At 49.5% G+C, this 19789-nt stretch overlaps 1 protein-coding gene across 1 annotated transcript in view; it reads right to left on the bottom strand.

The window, feature by feature from the left end:
- Positions 1–1340: 1340 nt before the first annotated feature.
- SLC5A9 (solute carrier family 5 member 9) overlaps positions 1341–19789 on the bottom strand; it is a 31711-nt gene continuing 13262 nt past the window's right edge. Inside the window, exons 6-14 of the mRNA XM_019531386.1 lie at positions 19542–19622; positions 18566–18771; positions 17634–17769; positions 16973–17080; positions 15795–15945; positions 14382–14550; positions 13633–13848; positions 5473–5620; positions 1341–2669 (exon numbers count right to left, since the gene is read on the bottom strand). Coding sequence (XP_019386931.1) covers positions 2461–2669; positions 5473–5620; positions 13633–13848; positions 14382–14550; positions 15795–15945; positions 16973–17080; positions 17634–17769; positions 18566–18771; positions 19542–19622 — 1424 coding nt within the window. The 3' untranslated portion in view covers positions 1341–2460. The remainder of the gene's footprint in view (positions 2670–5472; positions 5621–13632; positions 13849–14381; positions 14551–15794; positions 15946–16972; positions 17081–17633; positions 17770–18565; positions 18772–19541; positions 19623–19789) is intronic.

Here is a 19789-nt window from a genome sequence, read left to right as displayed (position 1 = left end):
AAATGAAAGGCAAAAGCCCAAGCCTTCCTTCCTGCACAAAGCAGGGCAGCCCAGGAGGCCACCTGGCTGTAGAAGTGGCCACAGTTGCACAGGATGCTTTAAGGAAAGGCAGGGTAAGCCTCCTCTTTTGGGAGGGAAGCCTTAAAAACCCGCAAGTTTTTAAAAAGCCAGGGACCGTATGCTTTCCACCTCAGGGTCTTGGTGCCGAGGAGGAATGGCCCAGGCTCAGAGGAGAGGATGGGCTTGTAGGTGGGATAGGCTGTCTGGTAGTGGCCAGCCAGGTGAGAAGCAGCTGGTGCTGTTCCTAATCGGGCATGTGCCCAGTTCTTAGCCGTCCTGTTGCAACCCGGACCCCGTGGAAGACAAGGGAAGTTTTGCTGCTGACTTTGCTGCGGCCAAAATTTCACCCTCTGTTGTTATTTCTCACCCTTTCTGCCCACCTCCCCCCAGCTGGCCAAGTTTCATCCATCTCTCAGCTCTCATCACCAAGATGCTTAAGTCTACAAGTTCTAGATCCAATAAAAGGCCTGAAGCGAGGTGCCTACCCAACCCTCCTCCCAAGTGAGAGACTCATGTTTGTTGGGTGTTTTTCCCTTCCTCTGCCTGATAGGGTTTAAATCCATGCCTCTCACATCGCAAGAGAGGACCCTGACCACCATGTTAGAGGTTACTGTAGGCCTTCTTTGGTTGACGTTGGGCCCATTGTGCAGCAAAGCATACACTAGGTCAAAGAGAAGGAGGGACGGAAAGTGAGCTCGACTAAAACCTCGTGGTTAGGGTACTCATCTGGCCAATGCCCCCCCCCCCAAAAAAACAAACCCAAAAAAACAAAACAGCCTACAGGCTGGTGGTTAAAGCAATGTCTAGGAAGCCATAGTCACAAATCCCTATAGGCACAGAAGGGAGAAAAGTCAAAGTCTCTCACTTCCACAAGCAAGTGCCGCAATCACAAGGCTATGGTTTGAAAGGAAACAGTCCCAGAGGAAGCTGTGGCAGTATTAGCAAGGAGCATGGTAGCCTCATCCTGCTGGCACAAAGTAGACATGGTCTGAGAGAGCCTACGGGATTGAGCATGTTAAGGCATCTGAGCAGAGCAACACCTTGTTGGTAGAGCATGATCAGGCTTAGACCTGTGATACATGGTGCTCAATTCATCCCTGTCAAGACTGGAGAACATCTGGACATGCATGAAGGACCAGATCTATGCAGCGTAGGGTCAAAGCTTGTCATTTACTGTGGAGCATAGTGCACAGTGGGGACCTGGGCTGTGGGGGGGGGTCTTCAGGCGTTACTGAGACATAAATGACCCCTTATAAAAATAACCATAAATCATACTTCACTATTTTTAAAGGTCTTTTATTGCTGGTAACACTGTTAAAAGGCAACATCGGTTCAATGCATAAATAGTGGTCCAGGCACAACTATCGAGGTGGTATGGTCCCTCAGGAGTGGAAAGATATGACTCAGTTGTACCCTATAGATTTTGAAAATGATATTTGCAGGCAACACTTGGACCTTTGGGTTCTCTCTGCTTGGCTGATCCAGCTATTCTTTGTGGTTGGCTGACGCATACCTTAGGGTTGTTTTTGATAGGCTAACACATAATCTAGGGTTGTTTTGGTAGGCTACCCTGGAGGTGTCTCTGGTTGGTTAAAAGGCTGTCCCGCTCACAACGCTGAGCTAAGGCTTAGCCTGGATGTTCAGTTGTGGAGGGGTCCGATAGCTACAATGCGCATCGGAGCAGTCTGAAGACAAGGGGTGAAATCCACGTCTGGGCCACCATTCAGGGCTTGCTTATAGGGACTGTGCTGGTGGCTTGATGGGCAGACGTAGGTCTTTTTGTTGGTCCATATGGGGATGGCCCATAACGCTGATCTGGGGCAGCAAAGTGGTCATGGAGGTTGTAATGGGAATTTGTTTGTCTGCTATAGTAACGACCCTGGTCCGAGCCTCTTGCCCTGCCTATCACTGGAAATCAGAAATAAATTCACTAAGGTCAAAGGTAAAACCAGCACAAAGAAGAGAACAGGCCAAGGCACCAGATATTGGCCTGAGCCAACGCCTCCAGAATTGAATAACCCCCGATCTTTCCTTAGACCCGAGCTTGGCTCTAAGACTCATTGTTGACTCCTGCTTTTTGAGTCGAGTCAAACCCTGCCCTGAAAACCCGCGAATGCTGAGGCTGGTTTGGTTCTGAATCCGGGTCACACCGGGCTTTATTGTTCCCCATGGGAAATCCATCGGGCTAAAACCTTTTCCTGCCACCAGTGTATTCCTGGAAGTTGCACAAGAAGCGTGCTAGAGCCTAAAGGCCAGTCGGTTGTCTCCATCACCTGCTGGCTCCAGGCTGGGGTGAAAAGGAGGAGGAGGAGATTAATTTGTTCTTTTCAATTAGCATCTGTAGTGGTTCTGAATCAAAGCCAAGTAGGTTGAGGACTGCCTGAAGCCCTGGCTCCCACCTCAACCGAAATATCCCCAGAGAAACACATTGATAACCAGCAAGAGCAAAGCATTTACATTACAAACTGTCTTCCACAGGGGCTTCTCTACGATGCTGGTGAGTTTCTGCTCTTGGGCTGCTCTCTCTTCCTTGGTCAAGGTGGGCGTTGAGTTGGTAGACATCCCACAGAACCAAAAGTACGTCTTCTTCCAACATGGCATCTCTGCTGCTGCAGGGAAGAAATGCAGAGAGAGGGCATCCATACCATGGATTATCCTGCTCTCCTCCCCATGGCCTGATACCCAACACATAGACCATGCAACCCAGGTGCAAACACGGCCGCTGGAGGGGGTCTGCCATTATACTCCACCACATTCTCCATGGCCAAGAGTTATTCCCCCTCTCCTCTGATTGCTCTGGCTTGAAGCTCAGGAAAGGCTTTTTCTATAACGCCTTTACAAGCAAAATGGACAGTCTGAGCACCATGGTGGCTGTGTGGCTCAAACATTTTCTTCCTCAAAGAGCATATTGCTATGAATAAGCCTCCCTGCTAGTTCTTCTAAGAATGGGATTTGGTGTACCGGGCAAGCTCTTTTGAAACAGCAATGGCCATTTTACACGCAGGGAATAATTGACCCTGGCTGTGAGGACCTTTCAATAGTGCTTGGTCTGTTCTTCGTGTTGCTTTTGCCCCCTGCTTGGCTATAGAAACAGCAATATAGAAACAGAGGCAGAAAGGCTATGTAAGTTGTTGAACTTCATGTTTCATGGTTGTTGGGGCTGGAAGGGACCTTACAGCTCATCAGGTCCAGCCCCCCTGCACTTGGGCAGGAAAGACTGCATTGTTGAACTTCTGTGTGCCCAGCGCTTGAAGAGAGGGCTCAGCCTCTTTGTCAGACATTGAGTATCTCCAGGTGAGTGACCCAAGTCAATGGCCATGTTGGCAAAAAGCTGGCATGAAACAACAACCTGGCTCGCATTTTTCAGGAGATGCTCCTATCAGCTCTCAGCTTTCATCTGCCCATCTAGGCTCAGGCAGAGGGTGCCGTGCGAGATTTAACCTTAATAAAGGGGGGGGAACTCATTAAATGCAAAAGTTAAAAAGGGGAAAGAAAATATTGTTCTTATTTCTCCTCATATCGGTCTTCACCAGCCTCCATGACAGCTCTAGTCTGTCACGGTCTCAGTCATGGGGCTCATATCCTGTTTATCATGAGTAAAGCGCTGCCTGCATTATGCCTTTTAATTGTCATCCTTGCATTGTATATATTCCACTTTCCAAATATAGCCTCCTGTGAAAGGCACAATGTCATAAAAACTTGAAAAACGTGTTACCAAAAACCTCATTAAACTGTCGTCTAGTGTGTTCTGTATTTCCTTTCCCATCAGTGCTAATTACCAAATTACCAAGACGTCCGTCTACAAACAGATGAGCTGGTTCCGGTAAAGTAAGACTTGATAAGAAACAAATAACATCATGCGCTTCAACAGCTATGCTAAACTGCCACCCAAACTTCCTCCAAAAACTGGCAAATAACTTTTTAATCTCTTGCCTCTCGGTAATGTGAACAGGACCAATGTGCATAGAAAAGGCTGGTCTTGGCCTAGCCAGCAATGCAAAAGGGCACTTCTTGTATTTATTTATTCAGAGACAGATAACTCTTTTGTGGACTTGAGTAGATTAAATTCAAAATATGCACCCCAAATGCCAGATACTTTTCTAAAGGAAACCTCTGAATATGGAAATGCTTCAGCTTTCATCATCTCCTTCTTTCCTCTTTAGCTCAACTTTCCATCGTCTGCATTACCAAATATTTGCTATCCCCTTCCCAGGCATTTTCTCTCTACATTTTGGGCAGCGCTTTTTATCCTTAAAGGTTAAAGTCCAATCTACAGGGAGGTGGGAAGCATGGCCATGTCATATATTGGGGAAACTGAGGCATGGAGCCAGGTGGAGGATCCAGTCATCTACTCATTGGCTCATAGTACCACCTTGGTAGCTTCTGGTTTGCTAGATTATAGTGTTGTTGCTGGAATGGAGCAGTGCTCGGCAGCGGGAACTTTCTCTTGCATAGAGACCAAAAAACTCGACACAGGAACGATTGAAAAGGCAATGGAGACCAAACATGAGCCGTGTAAAGGCATTTGTGGCTGCAGCCTGTGCACAGTGGGGCAAGCAAGGCAAGGGTCCTGGGTGCTGATTTAAGAGGGGGCACCAGAAGCACCCCTCAGCCCACTCTGGCACTCCCCAGCATCTCTGCCTAGGTGCTGAGGTTGCTATTTACCCCTCAGGTTTGTAGCCCATATTTTTATGGATATTTTTTTCCGGGGCCTAAAGAAGCCTGGATCTACCCCTCTGCCATCACAATGGTGGGGGGTTCAGCTCACCCCTAGCCTCATGAGAGGTCCCAGCAAGCAGCAGAGAGATGCTGTGCAGTGCATTCAGGCCCTACCCACACTGCCCTAATGTGTACAGCTGGAAGCAAAGGCACCACTGAAGTCCATGATAGCTCTACTCTTAGGGGAAGTGTCTGTGAAGGGGTATACCCAGAGGGCCACTTGCTTTGGCATTTACAGCAGGCACTGGGTTGGTCCAGGCTCGGACGGACCCCGACCGCTGTTCTGTCACACCAGACAGGGAGGTTTCTGCCTAGCTGGCTTGCCAGCCTTTGGAAGGAGTTAAAAAAGAAATACATGCTCTTTGGCTCCATTCAGAGGGTTGGCACATGAGGGTAAGCCCAAGCTTAATGGACAAAATGCAAAAAAAACCCCATCACTGACTGCATGGTTCTTTCTAATGTCCCTTCCTGAGCCCCTAGACGTCAAGGGGAGGATATCCATTGGATTTGGAAACCACTGAGCCATCTGACCCAGCGCCTCTCAATGGGGACCTCAACTCCAGACCCAGGGCCCCATTTCCAATTATGAGCTAGACCGCCATTCATAACTACCATGGCACCACCCAGGGGTACAGCCCCAATGCAGGGCTCCACACGGGAAGCGCACACAGCCGGCAGAGCCGGTTGACCTACCTCCTGGTTTATGTCCACGCTCTGGGTCCACGGCCCCCAAATCATTCTCGACTGTGGAAGGATTGATCTCCGCGGACTCGTGTTTGTGGGTCTCCAGGTCAACCACGGTCGCATTGTGGTATCTAGTCCACCAGGTCAGCCGCACGAGCTGGATGGAGGGCGAGCACAAGAGCAAAGGTGTTTATCACCTGACAGTTCCCAGGGTAAGAGCAGAGCATGCACTTTGGCTGGGAGCAGGAGCACGGGGTAGCCTTAAAGTGTGACCCAGCTGTGTGGTTCGCATTTAGGCCATTCGCCCTTGTCCCTGGCTTCTAGCATTTTAACGCTTTGGAAATGACCTTCCTGGCATGGAGCAAGGCTACTTTTTTTTTTGGAAAGTACACCCTCTGTGCTCATGTTGATCTGGTTTGGGCCTGAAACCAGGGGTCAGTTGTGGGTTTGGGTGGGATGAAAGGGTGATGTTCCCCTAACCTGGAAGGTTATTGTCCAAAGCAAGTAGAAGACACAAGGAGGGGATAATTAACTGATTGTTTGTCTTTCATCTGCCAAATCCCTAGCTTCAGCACAGACCTGAGCAAGCTGAAGGAAGCAAGTGTCCCCCACAATAGCATGTCTATGGGCAGTGCCGGCTCTGACTACAGCACTGCAATCAGGCATTGTGATGGTCCTGGCTGCTTTGGTGCCCCCCCATGTCCACAAAGGCAGTGCTTGGTTCACTGCGGTCTCTTCAGTGGTGCCAGGATGCCACACACACAGCCGTGCCCTGGATGCATCTGGCATTAAAGGGCCAAATACGTAAACCGTTTTAGGGATGAGGGTCCCCTTCCTACCCTACCCATTGCCTCCTTGGGCCTCGGTAAGTATTGATGCATTAGTCACGGAGCAAGCAGGACAAGGGTGGGAGGAGATGAAAGTTGAGAAGACCTACCTATCTTTTACCCTAAGAGCCTACCCTAACACTTGTTCGGGGAGCAGGAGCCCTGTGGGCTGTGGGGAGTGGTGGTGGTTGACTTTGCATCACTTGATTCCCAGGAAAGAGCCCTAATAGATTTCATAGACATCAGGGCTGGAAGGGACCTCGGGAGATCATCGAGTCCAGCCCCCTGCCCAAAGGGCAGGAAGTCAGCTGGGGTCATAGGATCCCAGCAAGATAAGCATCCAATTTACTCTTGAAGGTGTTCAATGTAGGCGCTTGAACCACCTCCGCCGGCAGACTGTTCCAGACCTTGGGGGCTCGGACAGGAAAGAAATTCTTCCTTATGTCTAGCCTGAAACGGTCTTGCAGGAGTTTGTGACCGTTCGACCTCGTCATCCCTTGGGGCGCTCTGGTGAACAGACGTTCCCCCAGATCCTGGTGGTCACCCCTGATAAACTTATAGGTGGCCATCAGATCACCCCTGAGCCTGCGCTTTTCCAGGCTAGAGTCTGAAAACCTAATCACTAGGTTGTGAGCAGTTAACTAAGAAAAGTGCCAGGCCCCAGCCACTTGCATGCAAGGGAGCACTGCCTTCCAGCTTCTCTGCCCATGGAGATACATCCAAGAAAGCACTTAAGGACTTAACACCACGGGGCTCACTGGTTTGTGAGTCATCACTAACAAACCTCCATGGCCAGGCCCCTTGAAGCTAAAGGGGATTCACTGTCACTGATTTCCAGGGCACTGGAGCCGCTGACGCCGCGTGAGGATGCAAGTCTTAGCAATGACCCTGCTGCTCTATGCTCCTACACAGCACAGCAGTGGGGACAATGTTTTTTCATCCCATCCCTCTCCCACCTCTCTGCAGACAACTGGGACCAGGAGGAACTGGAGCCACAGAGGAGCGTATGCATCTGGCAAAGTCAATGGAGCAGTTTCCTCCCCCTCCCTGAATGGAAATTCAGCTCTCAAATGGGTCACTTAAAAGGAACGTGAGTTTAATTTTTGAATTTTACACACACACACACACACACACACACACACACACACACACACACACACACACCTCGGCAGCAGTTTTCAGCTGACACGAAATGTTGCATAATCTCCAGAAGATTTATAGCTTTATTTAAATCATTTTCAACCAAGATGAGCATCGGGCAGGGCTAATCTTTCTTGTCACGTTGTGCTAAATTACTTTGATTTGATGATCCTCATCTTTCTTGAGGATTCAATTTTTTTTTTTTTCATCATTTAGGAAATGTCACTGTAAAGTTTCAGGGCAGAGAAGGAGGTGCAAAACTTTCTCTTTCCTCCTTAACCCTGACATAAATGGTTGTCTTCTAGGTCAGGGTCCCCAAAGCATGGGATTCAGACCAGAATTTTACTATGAGATCTGATCTTAGATCAATATTTGGAAGAGGCCAGGTCTAATTTTAGGCATCAAAACTGGGGGAAATCTGAATGTTTTGCATGCTGTGGGGGCCAGATTTTCCAAGGCATTTTGGCTGTTAAATGCCTATTGGGCATATCTACATGCGCATTAACATGCACTAGTTAATGCACATTAAATGGAGTGCCTCTGGGCGCCTATACACAAGCTATTAACCATGAAATTGCTGCACTCCAGCAGGTTCCCGGGTCTCATCCCTGCACTTAAAAATGGTGGCAGGGGTGCTTGGACCAAAGCTTGTCAAACGAGCTTTAGTTCAAGCAACCCGGCCACCATTTTTAAGTGCAGGGATACTGATACAAGTGACACAGTGGCATTTTAATTAGACTAGCTCTTGGAGCTGCTCTAATTAAAGTGCTGTTCCCGCCCCCCAACCCCTGGAGCACGTGTAAAAGTGCCCTCCATTGTGAAGTACTAGGAAAATATGCATTAGCCTGTCTCATGCACATTAAGCGTCATTTAAAAACCATGCTCGTTAGTTAATGTGCATTAGCCTATTTTAACGTGCATTCACTAAATAGCATGTTTTTTCAGTGATTCTTTGATGCACATTAAAATAGGCTAATGCACATTCAAGAGCACATGTAAATGCACCCTGAGGATCAAGTCCTGGCTCTCATGAAAAAAAAACACCCCACAATGACTTTCCACCTTTATTTCCGGAAACGCAATTCTAGTGGGAAGGGAGTTTTAAAGGCCCAAAGAGGAAAGATGTTCAAGGTCACATATAGTAGCGGGGACACCTAACTCCCACCAAACTGCCACAGGAAAAAACAAACCTTTCCTTCCAGCTTTAGTCCCTGTGTCATGAAACACCTTTCCCAGGCTGGCATGAGTGCTCACTTCCCTCTTGCACCCTCTCATGCCTTTGCATTAAGGAACTGGCACGTTCCTTCCAGTAAAACTTTCACAGCGTGCCCTATCTGCTCCCTGAAATGTCCTCAAAATGACAAGCGCTGAAGCTTGACATAGACGCTGAAAGCCAAGGACAAGTCCGTGGCACACGGAGGAGGCTGCGATCTCATTAAGTGCCGTCGATGTGGCGTTGCAAAAGGGAGATTGTGTCTAACAGGGCTGAGATTTTGGAGTAAGCAAAAAAACAAAAATGCTGACTGGGGTTGTGGGGAGGGGGGATACTATTAACATAATTTGCTTGGACCTCGGGAAAGTATTTGACACAGAAACACACAAGGTCGGAGGAACAGGGTGAGCTGGACTGCATAACGAATTAGCTTCAGTCCTGAAGACAGGCAAGATCTCTGGATAGAAGCAGTTCAAGAGCAAAGGACTGAGGATTGCTACACCGTCTTTTTGTTATAGCCACAAGTGCGGGGGGAGCCCCATCACTCGCGGGCTGAGCACCCACATGCAGGTGGATGTTCAGAAGGAGTTTGGGGAGGTGATGATGGAGGGTGCCCAAGCTGATGGGTCATGCTTATTGTCAGCTAGAAGAGTTTGGGGTGGGGTTAGGTAGGACCAGCTCTGCGGGAATCCTGCCTCTGAAGCATTTGGGCTAAATGCTGATGACTGCCAAGGACTGTTCAGCCGGAGAGAGAATAGCAGACTCTGGCCAGGCCTGGCCTTTTTCTGCCCCTTTGTTTCTCCATCAGCACCAGAACGAGAATAAGAGTTGCCAGCCCTTGAAAAGTGCTTTGAGATCAATCCCGTGCTCAACAGGGAGGTGGGAAAACCGTGATCTGAGCTCGATTAAACTCAGCAGGAAACTACATGGCCTGAAAATGTTTCCCGCTATGACAGAGTGACCTGCCAGGGGACAACGAGTAGAAGCCAGCATTTCAGCCAGCCCCACTAATGCTGTAAGTCCAATTTCAGGGAGAGGAGCATGCTTTCTGGTGCATACATGCCCCTTCATAGGAGGCAGTGGAGCCCTATGAATCCCTCCTTCCATCCTAAAGGCGTGTGCACCAAAGGCACTCTGGGACGGGGGGGAAAAGGCAGGTATTTCTCTGGGTGGATCTACCCTGCATCGTTGTCACATCGAGTTGACACACCCCCTCCTCCCTCCAGCCTCTTGCTTGGGAGACAGCTGCAGGCAGAGGATTGGGAGGAAAGGAGTCAGCTCCTGGACCTACTTTGCACAACTTCACGGGCCCAGAGTGCCTGGCTCCGGCGTGGGTTCATCCTTGCCTTGTATCTTCCCTAGGGCTTGATTTTCACAGGAGCTTCCAGCTTCCACTGACTCAATCATACAGGAATTCAGCACCGTGGGGACCAGACCTCCTCATGCATCAGTCTCATGCTCTGAAGCCCGCTCTCCTACTCCATCACAAGACCCTGGCAATGTGGCAGGTGGCCTCACCACATGGCGTTAGGGCGATGGGGCAACACGCTGCAATGAGGCGCAGCCGCCTTCCCTTTCCCCGTCTGCCTTCTCCTTGGACAAGAGAGTTTGCGAGAACTCGGCAAAGTTTCCCTTTTGCAAACTAGAAATAAATCCTTCCGTTCCAAAATGCCATCTGGCACCTGACAGTTGTGTTTCAGCTTCACAGTCTCAAATTTAATTGTAAGCTCTTTTGCAGGGTTTTCAAGGACAGCGTGACACAATATGGACTACCTACAATGAAGACATATGAACTCTGGAGCATACCAAACAAATTCCTTGCATATTTGTTTTCCAACACAGCATCAATCACCGCGGGGATGTGAGAGTGTCCAAAACAGCAGGAAAAAATGCTACTGCTTGCAGTTCTTGGAGTGTAATTCATTTCAGAGCTCAGCACATTAACCGTACCACTCCAACATCAGATACAAATTGCTCTTTTCCCTGCTACCCATTTGCTATCTGCAAAGCACAGATTCAATATTTAAAGATGCAGGTTCTGGAGCCTCAACTGGTGCAAAGCAGCAGAAGTGGGCTGAACAGCTGAGCTCGGTAGCTGCACTTGGTAGAGCTGCCCCGCTCCAGGAGCCCGGTACGGTCCCGGCAGGTACGCAGGGCCCCGGGGTCGGCGAAGCATCTGACCTGCTGGCGCGGTCCGTAGACCTTCCTGTAGCATGGCACAGATCCTCTCACTGGGCAGAATGGTTATAATAAAGCCTTGCCCCTATATCATGTCTTTAATGAGCAAATCTCAAAGCATGTAGAGGGTGGAAATCCTTATTTTGACTCATAAGTGGGAAATTCTGCCTTGAATCGCACAGCACGGAAGCAGCAAGTTTAGGCATCCTGACTCCCCTGTCAGTGCTCGATCCATCCCGCCTTCCTGCGAGACTGCCTGAGTGGGCCCTTGGTAGAAGACATCAGGTTTCTTTCCAGAACAAGTTCAGCTGCTCAGTCATGCCAGGTGAACGACTCAATGTCAAGGGCATCTGGGTACGTGAGTCACAGACAGGCACTTAAGGTGAATCCTCTGCCACTTCTGCAAGCCCAGGAGACACTCCCAGAGACAAAAAGGGCCATTTTTGGCACTTTCACACAATTTAGAGGCTATTCCAACCTGTGGCAGAAGTGTTGCCAGGTATGTCCACACATGGCAGAAGGAAAAGGGAGGATGGGGGGAACACTTGCCCCCTTTTAGCCCAACAGCCGGGCACTGACCCAGGAAGCAAGAGACCCAGGTGCTAGCAGCTCCTCACCCCGAGGTGTGGTTTGACTTTGTATCCCCACCACGTCCCAAATTAAGCACTGCCCAGACCAGGAAGGGCAGTTACCACCTGTATAAGCAAGTCATGTGCAAGTCAGCCAGGATTTAGCCCTTGCTTTCCCACCTCAGGTCACCACCTTGCCATAGTCCTGGGCCTGACTCCACAATGGAGAAAACTCCACTAGGGAACTGCAGTAGGATCACGCGGGCAGCCCACGCAGTGCCACAGAGCACCGTTTGCCTGGCCATTCACCCCAATGGACCACTTTGATCACAGCCCTGGCGATGCCACCACTGACTCATGAAAAGGTTGAAGAGTCCCCAGTTTGGTTTGCTAAGCAAACCGTGCCCGGCTCGTATAGGCTTCCCTCCTCGCAGTTTCTCCACTCTCCCCGTCCTATTCATAGCCTTTTCTCTGCACCCATCCCTGTTTGAATTCATCTTTCTCAAACCTGGGTGACAAGAATGGCACCCAACATGCCAGATGCCTTGAAAGGCATTCACCAGTGCCTTGCACAGTAGGTATACATACAGTAGGTATACATATCTAATTTTTGGAGTAAAGATATGTGTGAGGATGTCCTTTTTTAATGGGCTTGATACTCCACTAAGCAAGCTAAGCTTTCTTTCAGTGATGCTGGTGCCTATTAGCTACACCTGGGTCTCTCTCCTCCTATTTCACAGTCCTACATAACTGTTTTTAGCTCTTTTCAGAATTGTAGATCTGACCAGTTTTCACCTACAGTTTCAGCTTTTGGCTGAGCAGGAAAAGGAGGGCAAGCGGGCTGACGATTGGGTCCGTCCCTACTCGGTGCAGCTATAACTCCAGGTTAAACAAAAAAAAAAATCAATGTGTTCTTCATTCTGATTTCCCCGAAACAAGGTACATGTCTTATTTGCAGGGGTATGTGTTCTGCAAGAAACTATGGCAATCCAGTGTCCAGCTTTGCATTTTCCACTATTACATGTTATTCCAGTCTCATTGTGGCAGGCCTCAAGGTCATCCAGTTTGTCCTAGGTGATATACTCTTCTAGGACGATGCCTCACAACATTGGCCCCAAAAGCAGGCACTTGTGATGATATTTGCCGATGGCACCATGTCTTTAATGAAACTACTAATAGCCTTACGCTCACGATTGCTCTCAAAGGAACTCCACTGCTGGCTTGCTACTTCCTGGCCTGTCATCATCATCATCCTCTTCACACACTAACATCTTGATATCAATCCCTTTGCTCTCCAGAAGAACGAACCGTCTCCTGCGTGGCATTGTATCAGTGCTGAACTCCAACGGGTTGGTGTTATAATAAACCCTGTTTAAAAGGTCTACCCAGAAAACCTGCCCTGCTGCTATTCTCAGCTGCTGCATACACATCTACCTCCTGTCTACCGTCATCCCTCGTCTACTCAGCAGGGTCTCTTTAAGGCAACGCTAAATAACACCGTAAACTTCATTTAGTGGTCTCTTTGAATGCAGCAAGTAAAAGCAAGTTGCTCCCTTCTGCGCGGTGACTCCAAGTTGTTAAATGTAATTGAGATCACGTTGGGACGAAACGTTATTTTTCTAAGTGCCAGCACTGCAAAGATATTAATCTTGTTTGCCTGCAAGATTGATGTGGGCTCTGCTGAAATATGGTAGCAGCTTCAGTTAGATCCCTTTAATTCCTCCTCAGCTTCCCCTATAATATGATTGTTGTTATCCCCTTCTTTTTCCTTCCCTCCCAGAGATGATGTGTGGCGGTGTCTGAGCACAGCAGGGGAACTGGCACTCAATTGCAAGCGTGTCTCCAGAAGCATTAACACGATGAGCCCTGGGAAACCAAAGGGTTTGGAGCGGGTGCTGCTTTTGGAGCATGAGCACGACAAGCTGATGTCTCAGCTATAGGCGAGAGGGATCTGAACCGACTGTAGAGTCGTTTGGGGAATAAAGCAAAGGGCAGAGTGGGCTTTCATAAGGTGTGAATTTAAAGGGGTACACGCTGCTCTTGAGACAGCCCTAAGAAGCACCAACCCGGCTATCATAAGTGTCCCACGTCTGCCAAGCCTGGATACGAGGGAGTGAAGCTGCCGCCTGGCTACAGAGAGCAGCAGGGATGCTCTCCCTGTGGTTTCACCCCTTCATTTCTGGGTTGTGGGTCTGGACTTGCTTTTGTCCCGGCGGTCTCCAGAGCGCTGGGAGCTGCTTACCTTCTCCTCTGGGATCGGCGGGGTGAGGAGACTCACAAAGACAATGACGATGGCCGTGAGCCCGCAGAGGATGAGCGCGAAGTAGAGGTAGTGCAAATCCTTCAGCACGCCCGGTCTGGGGTCCTCCTCGCCGCAGGACGGCGTCTGATAGCAGAACTCCATGATCATCCGAATGAGGCCGACCGCCAGGCCAAACATGAGGCCCCAGAAAGCCCCCTGCCAAGGACACGTGGGGAAAAGGAAATATGAGGTTATGGGCATCTGTGCAGAGGCTATAACGGTGCCAGATAGCAAGGAAGGGGAAAGCAGTTCATGTCAAAGCCCGTATTTGTGCTCAAAGCCTGTAAAACCACGTGGGTGCTGAGATGCCGATGCCCGTCCACGAGACACCAGACTGCAACCCGCTAACTCGCCCCATCCCGCGGCTGTCTGACTGCCACCAGCTAGCTGCGATGGCTGACCTGGACGTGGGAGAATACATAGATCAAGCTGGTCCCTGGTATTGGCGCAGACCCGTGCCCAGCAGTGACCCTTGGGGCTGGGGAAGTGAGTGAAACGATGCTCCCCACGATTCAATAGTGGCCGACATCCCACCTCAACCCTGCCCTAGCTGACTCGGACTCTGCAGCCCAAACAACCACGTCTCCGTTTACTCCTGGGGGTCCTGATCAGGGAAAGGCTGGTAGGAGCAATGTGCTCCCGCAAAAAAGGATGCATTTTTGTCACCATCAACCTGGCTCCTCACTTACAGGCTCATTGATCCTCTTGCAGAAGATGGCCAGGAGGAAGAGGGCAGTGATGGGTGGGGCCAGGTAACTGGTTATGGACTGGATGTAGTCAAAGAGCTGGCCGCTGTTGGCCGTCTGAATGAGAGGAATCCAGAGGATGCTGATGACGACAAGGATGAGAACGAAGACTCTGGAGAGAGGAACAGAAAATATTCATTTTTCATGCACCTGAAAATGAAATCCCTAGGGGAAAAGATGCCCCTCATGTAATGCAGTGCTGGAGTCTGACCAGAGAAGGAAATGAATTGCACTCCGAGAGGGGGGGGGTCTCGTTGGGGCTGAAATCCCGGAGGGGAATCTCCTCCTGACATCAGGCAGGAAAGAAATGACCCACCCCTAGAGGAAGCGCCGCAGCGCCCTGACTAGCCGAGTCTTGTCGCAATCCCAGTCCCAAGACAACAGCAGGAATTGCAAGGAGTTGGTAAGTCTGTACGTGGTGTGTAGGTGAGCCCTGGTTGGCCCAACAGCTGGATGTGTTTTTAGCAGGCACAGTACTTGGCAAAGACACTGTCTCTTGGATGAGATGAAGATTGAAGACCTGACAACTCGTGGTCATTAAATGCAGCTTGCATAAGAGCAGGGGCGGTAACCCTGGAGGCTTAGCCAATTTCCAGCTAAGGTCACTCCCGTCTGCTTATTAAAATCACTCCAACAGCTTCAGCTGCATCCAAGATCCTCCTTCGTTTTGTCCTTTCTGTTAGGCTGTGCTGCCAAGTACTCTAAAGCAGTTGATACCTTCCACCTCGATGCACTGCAGGGATGGGATATGCGACCGCTCACTCCATATCCTTCACTTAGCCCACGGGGCTTTCTTAATATTGGTGGTTTCCAATGAAAGGCTGATCACTGGAGGACAGGCTGCCGTTTCCAGCTGTTAGCTGGAGCACTGCCCTCCTACCCTGACGTAACGCAATGCCAAAGTCTGCCTAGAGAGAGAGCCACGACCCCCTCAAGAGTTAAGACAGGCCCTTAGGTCAAGTTTAGAGACCAGGTAACAATAAACAATCTGCATCCCTGATGGGTTCAACCTGCTGTATAGTGAAAGGCTGCCTATAGAGAGAGCCACAACCCCCCGCGAGAGTTAAGGCAGGTCCTTATGTCATGGTTAGAGACCAGACAGTAATACATGATCTGCATCCGTGATGGGTTCAACCTGCTCTGCAGTCAAATCCCCACCGGGTACAGGCTGGGAAACAAAACCATCTTTTTTGGAGCCTACTCTCCTTACTGACATGCTCTGGGTTTCTCAGCTTTCTCCGAGAGTCTGGCTCAGGATGGTCTAGAGAGTTTAAACGCTAATCAGAACAGACAAGGACAAGACAAATGTGCTCGGCCAGAACAGCTCTCAGCAAAGCCACGTGGAAGGGCGAGGACCTGCCGACAATCATGAGCTCCTGCTCTGAAGCCTTCTTGCGGACCCTCTGCCAGATATCGATGGCGAAGAGCGTGCTGCTGCTGTTGAAGATGGAGGTGAGGGAGCTCATGAGGGCTGCCATCATCACAGCGATCATCAGACCCCGGAGTCCTGGAAAACCGGGAATGACAGTCGGGTACAGAGTTTCGGCCTTCACGCTCCTACTGCAGAGTTTACAGTGCTGCCCATGCATTTATTTATTCTAATTCAGTGTTTTTTACACTGCTGTTCTCCCACCAGGTCCAGCTGAAATGGGCTCAGATGAACGCTTGTCATTGTGGGACCCTGAAAGACTGCGGAGCAGCAACACTCATTTTTAAAGGCCGGCTCGTAAGACCTGCTTCAAATAACTCATAATGCTAAGTCACCTGGTGATAGCAAACTCAGAATTTGGCAACCTGCAAATACTGTGCATCCCCTTCACAAAGCAGAGTTAATTAGAAGGGCGAACAATAACTGCGGATTCTGCATTTAAAATCGGAGACCTAAATCTTAACAGAAATCCCCGCTTCACTCCATCTACTCCTTTTACCTGCACTACTTGATCTACCATATTATACCCATCAATACACATCACATATAGGTCAAATATGCCAACCATGCATTGATATTCTATTAAAATAGTTCATAAAACACATTAGAGGACTTCCATAATGCTCTGTTATTAATTACTATTAGCACTAATGTGTTATCAATGCCATTTAATAATTCTATGATATTTTAATATGTCATTACTATATAAAAACTGAAAAGATTCGCTGCAAAAAATGTTTGTGGCTTTTTTTTTAAACTCTGATGGTATTTTGTGCCTTTTGAGCGGTTACAGTGAACACTTACCATCTCAATACCAACCCATCTAGTTTTATTTATCCAGCTATCTGTATAATCAAACCCACATGCATATAAATGGATACCTGTATAATCAAACCCACATGGATATAAATGGATATCTATATTATAAACCCACACAGATACTTTTGCTGTGTAATGAAAGCATTGCTATCTTTTAATTTGTTTCTACAACCCAGCTTATATTGGTAGCAAATTAGTTCCTTGTATTTATAACAGAAAAGACTACCGTTGCACAGTACTTGAGTGTGCACATTTGGCCACAGCCAGAGCAGCAAAGCTTCCTCACCTATGGGCATGAGCTCCATCACCAGCTTTGGGTAGGCGATGTTAGAACAACCCACTTTTGCTCCGCAGACCTTTTCACAGATTTTCGGGTCCACACATCCCACGTCATCTGTAGCAGACAGGAGGGGGGAAAAAACCCCAAGCCAATTGTAACACGTCCATTTCCTCTAGAAGACATACACAGGGAAGAGCTAATTCTTGATCCCTTGGGTGTTTCAAATAAATCAGGACAATAGCTGGAGGGGCGGGCAAGGGTTATTTCAGATCTCCACCTCACAGTAGCCTTTTGCAAACTTTGCACAGAACGGACCCAAAACCAGGACGTCACATAGCAAGAGAGCCTCTGACCAGTGGTTCGAAACACATTTCCGGCTGCCTCCTGGTAGGTAAAAGCAGTGCCCACGAGATGGCACTGTGGCCCATGCACTTAGTGCTGGGGCCACAGCTGTAGGAGAAGTGGCCCAAACTCTTAGGGGGAGGTAGGGTCTGGGGGTTTCCATCTATGTATGGAAATGCTAGTTGGCAGGGGGTGTTTTGTGCACGGTGCCCCTGAGTCTGGGCTTCTAACGTCGAATGGTTTTGCATCCATCGGAGGCTCCCGCACAAGGAAATCATATTCATAACCCATGGGTGGAGTATGCAAGTGGGGAAAGCAGCCTTACCTGGGTAGAGGGCTCTGCTGATCATACCCGGCATGACAATGAAAAACATAGGGAGTATTTTCAAATAGCCTGCCAGCACCGATCCACCCTTCGCATGAGAGATGCTCTTGGCGGAGAGGGACCTTTGGACGATCACCTGAATCAGTGGGAAAAGGGAAAGCATTAAAAGAAAACCCTGTGGAGAGAAAAAGGAGAGGAAAACCCCTTGCGTTGTGAGCGGTCGTGTGTCCTGGAGAGCCCCAGGGCACTTTGCAACGCCACAGCAAGGCTCTCCTGAACAGCAGACCTGTCGTTCAGTTTACTATTGCTGCCATCCCTGAATGGTGCGCGGACTGACTATGAAGCTGGGGAAATTACTCTTTTACCCTCACAGGAATCATTTCCTCATCCCCTGAAATGCAGCCAGCTCTTGAATGAAAGACATCGGGTGTTTAACCATGCACCCACCGGCACTGGACAAGAGCTTAGGGTCAGGCGTGATACAGCACACAGTGCGGCGTTCCCTACCTTTACCACTGAGAAGGGGCTGCGAAGGAACGAACCCAGTTTGCCTGGCTTTTTCGCATCACCTGGGCGGCTTATTTGCTTAATAAATGTCACGCTAGATTCCTAGCCCGTGACCAGGTCAGCTGCAGAGGCACTGCAAAGTTAATCTGATTTGTGGCCCCATAAAACACGGCATGTCTTACAGTGCTTTCCATGTGTGGCTTTCAAAGCATTTGACAAAAAGGGGCGTTTTTACTTCTGGGCTACAGATGGGGAAACTGAGGCACGTGTTGTGGTGGCCTATTAAAGACCGCCCCCCACCCCAAAGATGCCACCCCACCCCCATCAAGCATCATTTCACTGCTTCTGTAACCCATGATGTGGCATGGAAATGACATCGCAGTGAAGCACTGGGGGAAGGAGCGAGTGCGTGGGATGGACTTTACCTGGTCCGTGCACCAGCACCAAAGGGCCAGCACCGAGAGGCCGAATATCAGGCCAGGCCAAGGGATGTCCCCAGTGATAGGGTCCCTGAGCATGTGGAAGGCATCCGGGCGCGGGAGGTGGCACGTCGTGTTTGGGACGGTGACACTGGGGATCGCTGTGCTGTATTGCTCTTTGAGTCCTTCATACCAGCCGATTTTTTCAAACCCTGTGGAAGAAGGGGCCAGTCATTTATATCTGTGGGCATTTTCATTAGCTCTGCCTTACTTTGCTTCTGTTTTCTCCTCTCTTCCTACCTCTTCCCTCCCTCCTTCCTCTCACCCCTGGGGCTGTGCGGAAGGGCGGAAGCCTCCAGCCGGAGAATTTGGGTTTCTGCAGCCGGCCGTGCATTTGGGGAGAGGCTACACCATTGCTACTGACCTCCCTCATGGTGGTCACCTGCACCCAGCTTGGCAATAACATGCTGTGAGAACCCAAATCTCTGATCATAAAGTTCATGAATACCCGAGGCAGAAAGACATGAAACCAAAGACGACGGCACTTGGGTTCCTGTTGGCCGGAGAGGCATAGAGCAAAGCGCTCAAAGTGCCGCGGTTCAGGATTGTTCTCCGATATGCCCATGTAAATGCACAGTAACTCCCCCAAAGTCAATGAAGGAAAGCAAGGGAGGCTGGCAAATGTCCGGGGTATCCTGGAGCTACAGGGGGCATGAGTGAAATTGTGCCAAACCATCAGCTCACCATGGGTGCCAAAGGAGTGGAAGGTGCTTAGTGCCTCATTCAATTAAAATCTGGATTTGGGCATAAATCAGGGATGAGACTCAACTGGCTGGAAGTGGATTGGCGAGGAGCCAGGAACCAGGGCTTCTTGATATTATTATTTAAGGCCCATTTCTGGGTGAAAGAGGTGGGACAAGTGCCCTGTTAGGCTCATATTAAGAGTTGGATGGCAGGTAACACCATCTCTTGTTCTTCGTACCTATGAACGTGAGCACCAGCGCTCCTATCACCATGATCACAGTCTGCAGGGCGTCCGTGTACATAACAGCTGTTAAACCGCCTGTTGGGAGAATCACAAATGACAGTGTCTACTGGTCACTTTTATTTGCAAAACCAGCCAGCTGGTGGGTTCCTCGCTTCGCAGAGCTTGGCCTCAGTCCTGCGACTCCAGAAAGGAGCTGCCAGGAGAAGACAACACCGGTGATTTCCATGCCTGTATTGCCCTTG

The sequence above is a fragment of the Crocodylus porosus genome, unplaced genomic scaffold, assembly GCF_001723895.1.
Source record: "Crocodylus porosus isolate Cpor-Errol unplaced genomic scaffold, CroPor_comp1, whole genome shotgun sequence".
Taxonomy (NCBI): Eukaryota; Metazoa; Chordata; order Crocodylia; family Crocodylidae; genus Crocodylus; species Crocodylus porosus.
The sequence above is the reverse complement of the archived record's forward strand: the minus strand, read 5'-3'. Positions and strand labels throughout refer to the sequence as shown.